The following is a 14,366-nucleotide window of genomic DNA, read 5'->3' on the forward strand; positions in this document are numbered from 1 at the left end:
ATATCCGTCACAAGCTGAAGACGGATACTATTTTACCTCACAATGTACCCACTTTTTCTCTCTCTGCAACACTATTCATGTGGTCCCCTTTCTCCACTAACCCATTTTGTTACCACTTTATCTCACAAAATATCCGTCACAAATGGTAACCCGTCACAAGGGAGACCAATTGTTAACATTTAATCAACATTGTTTACATCATCTTGTATCCTTCTTTATACACAGCAATACATTACATCTTTCTTCTCACCAATTCCCCCACCTTCTCTCTTTCTCTCTCTCTCTCTAACTTCTCCCTCATTTCCGGATTTACAAAAATAACAATAAAAATGGCGCAGAAGATAGAGAAAGACGAGACAGTAGAGCTCGAAGTCCCTTCTGAATCCCCTACCTTCATTAACAAACTCCCCAACCCGACAACATCATCCGGGTGCGGGTCAACTGTCCCGGGTCACGCTCACGACTCAACCCGAGTGGATCGAGATGAGGAAACCCGGCCCAAATCAGCTAAGGAGCTGCCCAACGAGGTTAAAATGACGGAGGAACGAAAATCAATGACGACGAGGGTGAAACGGTGCTCCGGATGTAGAAAACGGGTCGGGTTGACCGGGTTCAGGTGTCGGTGTGGGGATTTGTTCTGTGCGGAACATAGGTATTCGGATCGTCATGAGTGTTCGTATGATTATAAGTCCGCGGGTCGGGCAGCTATAGCCCGTGAGAATCCGGTTGTTCGGGCTGCTAAGATTCTCAAAGTATGATGGAGGATGACAAGAAGCAGGACGGTGAAATACGAGTTCGAAAATTCAAGTTGGTTTGGGTCGGGTCGGGTCGGGTTGGTGGGTTGGGTTGAATGATTAGCTGGTTAAGGAGGGGGTGAGGTAGGAAGAGTTTGGGGATAATTATGCAATCCATGTATGACTCGGATGAGATGTGATGGGTTGTGAGGGGTATTTTGGTCTTTTTACTTGGAATTGTATTATGAGACTTTTTCACTCACTTTTTTTCTTCTTTCAAATTTCGATTTGTAGTTTTGTGCTATCGTGTTCGTGTATGAGTGTATCCCCCAAAAATAAAATAAAAAATACATCGGTAGTAATCAGTAATTGATCGAACTAGTTCTGAGTAAAATCTCAGGTTTTATATTATTACTTTTAACTTGGAGTGTTTCAAGATACATTGGTAGTAAACGGTACGATCATATGAGCATTTGATAGGGAGTGTTCTTACGAGGGGTGTTAATAAGCAAGACGAGTCAGCTCGCGAGCAACTCGCGATTGGCTAATTCAAAGCTCGGGCTCGGCTCTTGAGCTTCACGAGTTAAGCCGACCAAAGGCTGACTCGACTCGAAAAGCTCGCGAGCAGCTCGAACTTGTATGATTACATAAGATATTGCTCATATTTTATAGAAATATGCTCATATTTTATAAAAATATTTTATCATAATTATATCTTTGCATCACACATATCAACTGCCTCACTAATTCTTTTACATATAATCTCCGAGCCTTATTATTGAAAATATCGGAATAAAAAAATAAAAAAATAAACAATTTTATATAAGGTCGATTTAGGCTCGAGCGAGTTTGGCTCGAGTTCGTGTTAAAGCTCGCAAGGTTTATAACGAGCACATTTTTTTTAAGCTTGAGTTTTGGTTCTTGAACACAAGCCGAGCAAGGCCAAGCTCGACTCGGCTCGGCTCGTTAACACCCCTAGTTCTTTCCAATATCCTCCCTTTGTTTCATCTCTTGTTTATCATTTTATTTGTGAGGATATTTTATTAAGCTTAAACTGATGAATGAAACGGACCAACTATTACACATCTACCATTTCTTGTCATGATACACGTGTCAAGAAACCATCTCAACCGAAAGCTAAGCTTTTGCTTGAAATGGTTTCTTGACATGGTATCTGTAATACTCCGTATTTATATGTCTTGGGGTACTCTATCGAGTAGCCCTTACTCTGTCGAGTAAGGGCAAGTTGCGAAATAAAATATTGCGAAATAAAATAGTTTCTGACCTGTTGGGTACTCGATCGAGTAGCTGGGGTACTCGATCGAGTAAGGGGGTACTCGATCGAGTACCTTGGGTACTCGATCGAGTGTCCGGTTTTACGGGGGAGTTTTCTCGGGTTTTGTTAATTACGCGATTGAGGTATTTAAACATATTCGTAATTGTTTTAAATCACTTTTTTACAAAACCTAAAACCTGTTTAAGAGAGAGAGAGCAACTAGTCTTCTTCCTAATCGCGTTCTTGACAATTCCCGGAGTTCAGACGGTCAGTTCGTATCGTAGTTCGCGTCGTTGGATTCCTTGCGTCGAGGGTAAGCTTTTAATATAATTTATATAATGTTTTGTTAAGATTGATGAAACCCTAATTTAGGAATTGGGGGTTTTTATGAGTAGTATTTGAATGGTAGCATCTATGTGTTGTATGGTAGGAGGAGAATTCGTAGAGGAGCCGTTTGATACAAATTGTAGATACCGTCTGCGTGATGTGCTTTCCAGGTAGGATTTCCTACTCAGTATTAGTCCCATAATGGGATATTGGTGATGTGCTGTAGTTAGTTGTGTGATACGATGATTGTGATTGTGATTGTGATTGTGATTGTGTTTGGTTGTCTATGGCTCTCGAGATGCGTTCTCGGCTGAGTGGGGTCACTTGCGGGAGTGATCTCACGCCCTAGTTTCGCCCTTCGTGGAACCCGCCACGGAAGGGGATGTGCACATTAATGGACAGGGTTATCGCTCGTACGATGAGCGGGGCTTAGGTGGGAACGGCTGCGGTCCCCCATCGGCGGTGGTCCAAAGGACGATCGATTGAGATGATGGGAGTTGGTGGTGTGTGTATGTGTGTGTGGCGGTTAATTTGTCTGTTTGTCTTATTATTGTTATCTATATTGATTGTGTGATTAGTACGACCCCTGTTGTTTTGTAAAACTGCGGTGATCCATTCGGGGATGGTGAGCGAGATATTGAGCGGGTATAGAGATGAGTACGGGGATAGCTGGGATGGCCACGACATGATGATAGAGTCTTCCGCTGTAGTTTAGCTTTTATTTACATTTCAGTTGAGAACAGATAGTTTGGAATAATGTATTGTACTTTCAGTTGGTTTCGAGGATTGTATTGATTCATTTAAACTATTTACAATAAATGTGGTTTCTCTTTTGTCTATTTGATTATCATACCTCGGACGACCGAGATGGTGATGTCTTCATACCTGAGTGGTCCTGGTAAGGCACTCGGAGTATGGGGGTGTTACAAATGGTATCAGAGCGACGATCCTGAAACCTGTAACCAATGAACCTAATGAATATAGGAGTCAAATTAAAATGAACCCGGGGTAAAGGTTGTAGGAGCTAATGCAAAGACTTGGGAGACGTCCTAAAGTCGCGAACTCGCCCTACAATTTTGAACCGGTCACCATGGGATATGTGTCGGGATCGTTATGTCATTGATTGTGTCTTTGTGTGTATCTATGTAGTAGTATGTTGTATGAATTGATGGATGCATGTATGTGGAGGATGGGGGATCTGAATTGAAAGATTGATGAGATATATAGAATTGTTGTTGGAATAGAAAAGCATGTTGGATGATTATTATGTGGCATTTGATAATATGACGTCACTGTTTCGTTGATTATATGAAAAGCTTGATAAAATTTCATGCTTAGCTATATCACATGTTGCGTTTATAATGTTGCTTAGTATGTTGGGAGATGTGAGATAACATGTGGGTAATATGTGATTGGTAAGTTGAATAATATATGTGCATGATGGATGATGTTGCTTGATTTTTGAAGATGGTAACATGAGATTAGCAATATTGGTTTTATGAGTACTGGGTCGTTTTGTCTACCTTGTTGTTGTTTAAGTCGTTTGGGAAGTAAAAATCAATAGTTGTGTTTTTCGATGATAAAGAGGTTGTCTTTAAACTGTTATAACTTGAGATGCATAAATGATTTTGATGTGATTCCAATTGGAGGTGATAGCTTGTCCTTTTACGATTCTAACGATAGGTCACACGCCCAAAATGACCAAGTAATGAGTGAGTTATGACTGTTTTACGAAAACTGGACAAAGGATCTTTGAGAATTGGGGTACTCGATCGAGTAACTAAGATACTCGATCGAGTAGGGGGGTACTCGATCGAGTAGCATTGGGTACTCGATCGAGTAGCCCTGGTAATTTGTTTACGTGCTTCTGATCTTCACCTACTCGACCGAGTAAGTCACTTACTCGATCGAGTGGCCTGTACTCGATCTAGTGACCCCTGTTTTGGGTCATATGCTTATCTTTTGAATTCGTTGCATATTATGTTTAATTCAAAGTTATTATTTTGCTTCTTTATGCATTGGTTTACATGTATGTTGGTCTTGACGCGTAAGTTACCCAATTTTGTGGTGTAAGGAGTGACACCTATGATGAGTATGAGTTCGGTGGGGAGGACATGATTTATGTGTGTTGGGATTGGTAAGACTTAATTGAGGTATAGAGCATGTTGTGTGAAACGAGATGAGTGACATGATTGTATGTTGAGTAATGAAAATGTAAGTGAATGTGAGCAAGGCATGATGTAAGTTTAAGGAACGTGAGAATGAAAAGAGTGAAAGAAAGGATGTGGATAGTAGCAACCTGAGATGTATAATAAATTATGAAGGGAGATGGTTAGAAATAGTGTTGAGTAAGAACATATGTAATGAAAGGTCGTTTGGAAATAGTGGTATATAGCGAACTTAATGGAGGCATGTCGCGACGTAGATTTGCGGATAGTGAGTGAGATTGGGAGATTTGGTTCATTAAGAGGTGAAACTAATGTGTGACTTCCTTGGACAATTAATGGTATGAAATAAATTTGGATTTCTAGAGAGGTACAAAGGAGATGCAATTGTTTGAACAGTAAACGTTGATTCTATGGATGGATTAGTGGCAAGGGTGATTGATGACATAATAAGAGAATATTTGTGGTAAGAAGGAGTGAAATGATATCGATATAAAATAATGAGATGTGAGTTCTTGAACAATGAGAAGGTAACCGGAGCACTAGAGAGTTAGATAGAAATAATGAAGAGTTGAGTTAATAAGGGATTTTGTCAAGGGCAAAAGAAAAGAATGAGGGGAATAAAACTAAGGAAATGTCCACCGAGGTCATGTGATATAAAAGTAAGGAATCGTCGAGATGTATGATACTATCACGAGGATTTGAGTTTACAGTTATATAGAAGTTCCAGAACAACATGATTAGTTTTGAGTTTTGAGGAATTAAGGAAAGCAAGAAGTTGGTAGAATACCTGCATGATATGAGATTTTGGTGGAGAGTTAGATGACAATACAAATAAGATAGTATTGGGAATAATGTTGAGGTAATTTTGTTGATGGGTTTGTTGTTCGTTGTTTGGGATGTTAACCAAAGATAGGAAAGAAATCGTGATGTTTAGAGATGAGTGAAAAGGGTTCAATGTCCGGATAGTGGTAGTGTTATGGTTTTTGACTAATGGTTAAGAGTGACGGTATGTTAGAGAGATGGTAATTCTAAAGAGGCTGATTTTGTAGAGACTGAATTGATAAGTATGGTTGTGAGGAAGTATAAGACATAGTCTTGGGAGGCGGTTTCTCATAGTGAGTGTTAGCTATATGATTATGTATGGCGAAAGGTGTTGGGCATGCGAATGGAAGAATGTGATGAGGGGCATGCGAGTTAAGCTCGGGTGACAGTAACCTTGGTTGAGTGGTAACTTACGTGATCAGGATTGATTGGTTGGATGTGATTATGGGTCTATGTTATATATAAATGTTTGTGTGAGGTTCTGACCTCACAAGAAGTGGTACGGTGTGATAATTATAAAGTTGTTATATGATTGTTTTGTAATTTATGTTGGGTACGGTATACTAATTGAATGATATCCAAAAGGGTAATAATTTGATTAATTTAACATGGCTAGTTATAATTTTGTGTGTATTAATAACACGCGTGTATTCCGTGAAATGGTAGAGATGATGTTCATGAGATGCTTATCTGTTTATCCATATTATATGTTGCGTGGTGAATTAATAAGTGGATTTGAGTAAGTTTTTCTTGTCTGAAAAGTTATGCTGAGTCAGTGTTTATGGGAATTGTATGCAGTTGTGATGTCTATCGGTGTATGTGGTTGTGATGCCTCGGGTGGTGATCCGGGCACGGTACATAGTGTTGTGATGCGGGTATTTTCGCACTACGGTGTGGCTGTTGGTGGCGGTGTTGTGATGCCGTCACCGGTTGTGGTGGAGTAGGCAGGATGATTATGATTCGAGTTTCGAAAGTACATAGCAGTTATACATAGATTGTTGTTTTATTTGATGTTGTTCCCTGCGAGTTTCAATTTGTGCAGATAGACAGTTGTCTTGTTTATTGATGTTTTCTTTACCTGGTTAAGTTGGGAATGAGGGTTGAGTATGATATACATAGAGTTGTATATGTTTTCGTTGTTGTCATAGACTCATAGTATAGTGACATTCTGTTAATGGGACACGGTTGTGAGAGGTTGTTACAATAATTATGATCTTGTTCTAGTTAAGGTTTTAGTAGACCTGGTAATGGCAAGTGAGTCGTAGAACATGTGTGGTAATGACCCGAAAGATGCAGGTGGTTCATAATCTTTTGTTGAGACCGTGAGTGTAGGGTATTGGGGAATTAGTGCCATGTTGAGTTATGTATGAATTTTGCTGTAATGGAAGAAAGAACTTGAGGATCTAGTGTGAGTGTAAGTAACAAGTGTGGATCGTGAGTTATGCTTTTGGCAATGAGAGTTTTATATAGTTTATATAGAGAGGTATGTCGTGTTGCGGTAATGTGGAAGAGTTGGAGTTTTGGGTTAAGCTAAAGATTTTGAGGTATAAGTTAGGTGGTTTGATGAGTGAATTAAAGTATGAGAATTGTTTAAGTGAGAGAGCCTTAGATATATGCATGGTGAGTGTTTGGTTTATAAACGGTTGTCTTGCACATGTGGTGGTAAAGAGGGTAATGAGATGTATCTAGGATTTAGTATTAGTGAGTTACGAGGACGTAACATTTATCTTAAGAGGAGTAGGATGTGATAAAAGAGATTTTGATGGGTGTGCATATAGTAATATATTTGGAAGTTTGAGTCTTGATGTCGAATAAAAGGTTGATTCGTGTTGTGGTTAATTTTGTTAAAGGTCATGACCGGACTGGTAGTAGTTCGATGTTTAGGAGTGTGAGAATATTTGGATAGTGTTGACAGTTGGATGATGATGGTTATGAGTTCGATAGTCTTGGCAGTGGAACGAGGATGTTTATGAGTGTGAGTAAACTTCGAGGACGAAATTCCTTTTAAGGGTGGTAGAATGTAACATTTCGTTTGATGTCTATGAGTGTCTTGATTTTAGATTTGATAGTTGATGATATTATGGAGCTAGCAACATTAGAGGATGGTAATTGATTATGTATGGAGTTGGTGTCGTGAGAAATATATATATGTGGTAGATACGATATAGTGATCATGTTGTGGAAGTAAACATAGTTGGTAGAGTGGGGGTTAAGAGTTCATGTTCTATGTTCGGTCGAGTTCTTGAGTCCTTAGCTAAGTTGTTGTGTCTTGGTCGAGTCAGTATGGTTGTTTTTATGTATGGGTTGAACTTCGGGGACGAAGTTCCTTTTAAGGAGGGAAGACTGTAATACTCCGTATTTATATGTCTTGGGGTACTCTATCGAGTAGCCCTTACTCTGTCGAGTAAGGGCAAGTTGCGAAATAAAATATTGCGAAATAAAATAGTTTCTGACCTGTTGGGTACTCGATCGAGTAGCTGGGGTACTCGATCGAGTAAGGGGGTACTCGATCGAGTACCTTGGGTACTCGATCGAGTGTCCGGTTTTACGGGGGAGTTTTCTCGGGTTTTGTTAATTACGCGATTGAGGTATTTAAACATATTCGTAATTGTTTTAAATCACTTTTTTACAAAACCTAAAACCTGTTTAAGAGAGAGAGCAACTAGTCTTCTTCCTAATCGCGTTCTTGACAATTCCCGGAGTTCAGACGGTCAGTTCGTATCGTAGTTCACGTCGTTGGATTCCTTGCGTCGAGGGTAAGCTTTTAATATAATTTATATAATGTTTTGTTAAGATTGATGAAACCCTAATTTAGGAATTGGGGGTTTTTATGAGTAGTATTTGAATGGTAGCATCTATGTGTTGTATGGTAGGAGGAGAATTCGTAGAGGAGCCGTTTTGATACAAATTTGAGATACCGTCTGCGTGATGTGCTTTCCGGGTAGGATTTCTACTCGCATTAGTCCCATAATGGGATATTGGTGATGTGCTGTAGTTAGTTGTGTGATACGATGATTGTGATTGTGATTGTGATTGTGTTTGGTTGTCTATGGCTCTCAAGATGCGTTCTCGGCTGAGTGGGGTCACTTGCGGGAGTGATCTCACGCCCTAGTTTCGCCCTTCGTGGAACCCGCCACGGAAGGGGATGTGCACATTAATGGACAGAGTTATCGCTCGTACGATGAGCGGGGCTTAGGTGGGAACGGCCGCGTCCCCCACTGGGCAGGGGTCCAAAGTGGACGATCGATTGAGATGATGGGAGTTGGTGGTGTGTGTATGTGTGTGTGGCGTTCAAATTTCTGTTTGTCTTATTATTGTTATCTATATTGATTGTGTGATTAGTAATCGACCCGGTGTTGTTTTGTAAAACCTGCGGTGATCCATTCGGGATGGTGAGCGATATTGAGCGGTATAGAGATGAGTACGGGGATAGGCGGGATGGCCACGACATGACGATAGAGTCTTCCGCCGTAGTTTAGCTTTTATTTACATTTCGATTGAGAAGATAGTTTGGAATAATGTATTGTACTTTCAGTTGGTTTCGAGGATTGTATTGATTCATTTAAACTATTTACAATAAATGTGGTTTCTCTTTTGTCTATTTGATTATCATACCTCGGACGACCGAGATGGTGATGTCTTCATACCTGAGTGGTCCTGGTAAGGCACTCGGAGTATGGGGGTGTTACAGTATCAGAGCCAGTGTAACCTAAAGGTCACGGGTTCGAATCTCACATTTCTTAATTCAGTGGAATATTAGCACCGGGTATGGGGAGACGTGCAGTTGCATCCACATTTCAAGGACATTCGTGTGAGGGGGTGTGTTAGAGTATGAAATCAATCTTAAAACTCCAACTATCAGCTTAAATTTTTGGTTGAGTTGGTTTCTTGACAACACGCACCCTAGCGCTACCTAGCCCTACACAGGGGCGGAACCAGGATCGAAAAGCATCTAGGGCTAAATTGTTAGACAACTAAACCGTATTGGGTAAAAAAAAAAATAACCCGTTAAATACCTTTTTAATGAGGCGGATGTTTATTATTTTAAGGGTTTTTTTTGTCAAAATCTACCTTATATTTAAGGGTATTTGTAAAAAGACTACCTTACATTATTAACTACCTTTATTTTTATTTATTTTTTGATAAATAACTACCCATATTAAGAGTCTAGACATATTTTGTTAGTTTTTCGGCTTTTAAACCATCTCACATGACTCTTTTAGCCCGATTTTAGGAAATCATGATGTACTTGCCCTTAGCTTTAGTGGATAAATTGTACTCCCTCCTAGTCTCTTTGTTCTTCCCTCTTTCCTTATCAAAGCTAGTCGGATCTTCTTCCCCCTTTCCATTTTTAGTAAGTTTTTGAGTTGTTTAATTACCATGTTGTCCTTATCCATTTTTACATTTTACAAAAGTTGTCATTTATTAGTGGACCTAATTAGACCTAATCCAACCCAATTAAACCCAACAAATGTTATCAGCCCAACCCAAATCCCCTATTAGCCTAATCCCTCCCGCCATTTATACTCCCAATCCCCAACTAAAAAACCCTAGCAGCCTCACATCATCCCCTTTCTCTCAATCTTCATCTCCCTCACTCACAACCCAGAAAACCCAAATCTCTCCGCCGTTTAATTACTCATCTCTCTACCTTCCATCTTCCTCTAATCCTCCATTTCTCATAATCTGAGACACATTCATATCATTTACGATCTCGCATCTCTCTACCTTTCATCTTCCTCTAATCCTCCATTTACGATCTCGCATCTCTCATTTCATTTTCATCAATCTTCCATCATGTCGTATCTTCAAATTCACAATGAAACTATCAGAGTTGACTCCTTAACTCCAGATCTGATTTATCTTTTCGATGATTTTGAAGATGGTCCTTGTTTATTCAATATGTTAGATGTTGTTGTTGATAAAGATCGCGATAGAGAGATGGGTGTTGTAGATGTTGATGATAAGTCGATGAAGATTGTCCCTGATTCATATGATGACTATTCACAGTCATACGATGATTTTTCTGAGTTCATCCTTCCTGACTCTGAAGTTCTTCCTCTATCTGATGATGTCGATGTTGTTCCTGAGACATCTATGGATTCTGAAATCATTGTTGTTCCTGATACATGCATGCATTCTGAAGAGCAACTTGTTTATCATACTTGCTTGACCGAGCAAGATGCGTATAATATTTGGTTTAAAAAAGATGTTGAGGAGAGGACTAGGAGGAAATTGGCTAGGTATGAGACACCTGGGTATAAAAGTTGGTTTGCGGAGGAGATGTGCATATATTATCCTACCTTTAAGACGATTTGTGAAGATTGAAGGAGGTTGATTTCTTATATCCCTATTTTTAACAATTGTTCGTCTGTTTTCATTGTTTGCGTTGTGTATATGGACTAATGATGATAAATAATTTCGATTTTGGCTTTATGTCTATCTAATAATGCCCAATGAACATTTGTTGAGGGCATACTGTGACCATGGGTCACTTAGTGCATGCATTATGCCACCACAAGTCCTTGTGAAGAGGCTATGCATGCATTAAGTACCCTGGCATCTGGTACTGTGTTTTTAAAGTTGTACGCCAAGTTTGTTGCAGTCATTTGTTGATGTTCATAAAGTTTGCAACCAGATAACATTTAATTAATGTGCAAAGTTCATAAAAAAAGCGTAAAATTACATTGCCAATCATCTGATATTCAAAATATGCTTGTCTTGTGTTTATTGGCTTCAAAATATGCTGATTTGATCTTGTTGTTCAAAACATGATTGTCTTGTTTTCCTTCTGATGTTCAAAATGTCTTGTTGCCTTGTCCTTTCTGAGTCACTTACTGCATCTGCTGTTCTGTAAGATCAATAACTGATGCACCTGTTGGTTCATTACTGCACCCAATTGGTTCAGTAATGCTGCCAACAGGCTCATTCATATCATTAATAACAGCTACAACAAAAGCATTAACATGTGCATTCACTGCATCAACTAAAGGAGTTATGGTAGAACTATCTCCTACATTGTTCATGTACGCTATACATTCATTTACCAAATGAATGTCGGGCTAAATACTCAGCAAAAAGCTGCAGTGCTAGTTTGGTCTTGTGCATGTGTGGCAGTGGGTAATCATTACCTCCTTTCCTTTTCATGACCTCTAACATGCATGCCTGTAGTGTTATGAACACATACTTAAGTTTAATAACCTCTAGGTTTGCAAATGCCTTATTAACTTCAATAACAAGTTTATCTAACTTGTAACAATTTGTTCTTTGCTGAAGTGATTGTATTGCTCTGAAAAACCCCAAATCCAAGACATTCAAGTCTGGTGAATTAGGGGGTTGACAACTTAACTCAATATTCCACCCATCTTGGTTTGCTGCAGCAGTGAAATCTGGGTCTGAGTTCTTGATGTGTGGGCGTGCATTATCTTGTTGTATGATAATGTGCTTGCTTTCATTTTCAGGCCATTTTGCCTTAATTGCTGGAACAACAATTCTTATTATCATGTCCTTAATTACTTGTTTGTTAACAGATTCAATGCACTTAGTTTCCATTGTGCCTGCAACTCTGTTTCTTGAATTTCTTTTTGCTGGTACTTCAACAATGAATGGCCATATGCCTATCTTACCATCAAAAAGAACTTCACCATTTGGACCATACTTTGGCCTTGCAACAGCACACATAAACATGACTTTTCCTATAAATTTTTTTGACTGAATACTTCTATAAGGTCTCTTTTCTCCTTTAGCTAAGTAGAACCTTCTACTAGGTTTGGTTAAATAAAACCATTTCTCATCCATGTGAATAACATTACTTTGATCATTAAATTTCACTTTTTTACATACCTCATCATAGTGTAGTTGTGCAAGAGAGAAAAGCAACCTATCCAGTTTGTTTTTTTCATTCAATTGTGGTTTGATTGCATTTGTGTGAGACTCAATTGTCTTATCTGCTATCCATCTTGCAATAGCTGATTGGCTGACTCCTAAAGCTTCTGCAGTACTATGTTGAGTGGTCCTTTCTGACAGTGGAATACTTTTGAACTTCTCAGCATCAAAAACATTCCTTTGACGACATTTCTTGCCTTTGATTTTGCTGTTTACATTCAGTGCTTCACCTGATTCTATCTGTTTCTTTGCTATATTCCAAAGATCTGTGATGGTTTTCCTGCACACACTGAATTGATTTGCTACCTCTAACATTACACCTCTTTTGAGTTGTCCATTTGTGGATCTTAGTGACAAAATGGTACAAATTTGGCTCCTTTCTAAGTTGGACAGGTTTTTAGTTTTCATTTATTGCTTTTGTGATATTTATTGTGATATGAATAAAGGTTTTTGAAACTTTATGAAGAAATAATTAATGTGGTAGGAAAGTTTTTTTTTGGCTGTTTGTTCATGAATGATGTGTTTTACTGCCACTATTCTATTTATAGTTGACATGAACTTTGCACAAAGATTAAATTTCATAAAGAATGAATTTGGGCGCAAATCTTGAAACATTTTCATTTTGGCTCTTAAATTGAATTTTGGTGCCAAATTTTTGGTTTCCAAATTTTTGGTGCCTAATTTTGGTGCCAAAATTTCTGCAATGATACTTGAGTGTCCTTTATTTAACACTTGCTTTGATGTGTTCACTGATGATGGACGTCCAACATGAAGGTTGGAGGCTGCCATAATTGGAATCCTGAAGTCCTTTTTTTTTTTTTTTTTTTTTTTTTTTTTCCAGCATTGTAATTTCAATATCTTTAGCGGAAACAGAAATTGTAATTTTATTAGATTTGTAGACATTTATGGTTTGTAATTTTAAGTAATGTTAATCCAGTTTAGCGGAATATGTATTTTTAAGTAATGTTAATCAGGTTTGTAATTTCCCACATAAGTGGAGGGAACTTTAAACTCTAATTTTATGTTTAATATTTTGGAGGGAAAGGTTAAGTATCTTACACTTAATTAATCATCTTTAATCATCCATCCCTCTCTCCAATCCCTTAGGTCCACCATGTACTATATTATTTTTTTATTTCCATTCTTATTTTTGTGCAAATGTTGGAGGGGAAGAACAAAGAGACTAGGAGGGAGTAGTTATTATTGAAATTTGAAAACATAAATTTTGTTTATCTGAAATTAAATTGTGGTTTGGATACACTTGATCATTGTTTCTTGACTTTAACAAAGTAATGTAAGATAGGTACGTTAATATCGCTAAATCTTGCCATATTTTCAGCATAGATAATTTTTGATCAAAAAATGAGAGAATGAAGGTAGTCTAAAACAAAACAAAAAAAATATAAGATAGTATTTTTATAAATATCCCTAAATATAAGGTAGTTTTTCACAACAACAAAAAACCCTTATTTTAAATAATAAGGGTATGATCATTTGAAAAAAAAAAATTAGCATGCACTACTACAAATCCCTTACATTGATGAAGCTTTTACATTGACGCTTTTATAGAGCGTCGACCTCAAAATTAACCCTCCAATTTAATATTTTGGAAAACCACCTAAAAATATTTTGGATGGCGCATTTTTTCTAAATTTCACCTAAAATCCCGCTAATAACCCATACAGTACGTTTTATTTTGTCATTTTCCTCAAAGAAAAAACCCTAACCCCTCTAACTTGGAAAATCCTTCTTTGATCATCATCAAGGACGACTAAATATTCCAATATTTCAATAAATTCTAATTCTTCAATTCACAAAGTTACAATCTTCCTATCAAACATCGAAGGTACGGCTCTATTGCTCTATTTTCTAAATTGTTTTTGTTTTGATTGTATGTATTCTTCTGCAATTTGCTAGTGTATTAATCCATGATTTGTGAAATTTTGGAGTCAATTCTAATTCTTCAATTCAAGTTTTTGTTTTGATTGTATCTATTTTCCCTAATCAATCAATTGTTTTATTTTGCTATTCGATTTATAATTAATCAATCGGATTTGGGAATTACCCTCTTCGTGACCTGAACCGTGTTATGATTCGGGCTGGTTGATAGGTCTCAAATACGCTTATAATGTGTTTCTATTTCATAAGGTATTT

At 37.9% G+C, this 14,366-nt stretch overlaps 2 protein-coding genes across 2 annotated transcripts; one reads left to right on the forward strand and one right to left on the reverse strand.

Moving 5' to 3' along the window:
* The first annotated feature begins 329 nt into the window (after nt 1-329).
* Nucleotides 330-758, forward strand: LOC141655746 (zinc finger A20 and AN1 domain-containing stress-associated protein 4-like). Its single transcript, XM_074462809.1, has one exon. The coding sequence runs from the start codon at nt 330-332 to the stop codon at nt 756-758; it is 429 nt and encodes a 142-aa protein (XP_074318910.1).
* A 10,403-nt stretch (nt 759-11,161) lies between these two features.
* Nucleotides 11,162-12,527, reverse strand: LOC141655747 (uncharacterized). Its single transcript, XM_074462810.1, has 2 exons — nt 11,459-12,527; nt 11,162-11,358 (listed from the first exon to the last, which is right to left on the reverse strand). Exons 1-2 carry the CDS (start codon nt 12,525-12,527, stop codon nt 11,162-11,164), a joined length of 1,266 nt encoding a protein of 421 aa, XP_074318911.1.
* Between the last annotated feature and the right edge of the window lie 1,839 nt (nt 12,528-14,366).

This window comes from Silene latifolia, chromosome 5 (assembly GCF_048544455.1).
Source record: "Silene latifolia isolate original U9 population chromosome 5, ASM4854445v1, whole genome shotgun sequence".
In the NCBI taxonomy this organism is placed as follows: domain Eukaryota; kingdom Viridiplantae; phylum Streptophyta; class Magnoliopsida; order Caryophyllales; family Caryophyllaceae; genus Silene; species Silene latifolia.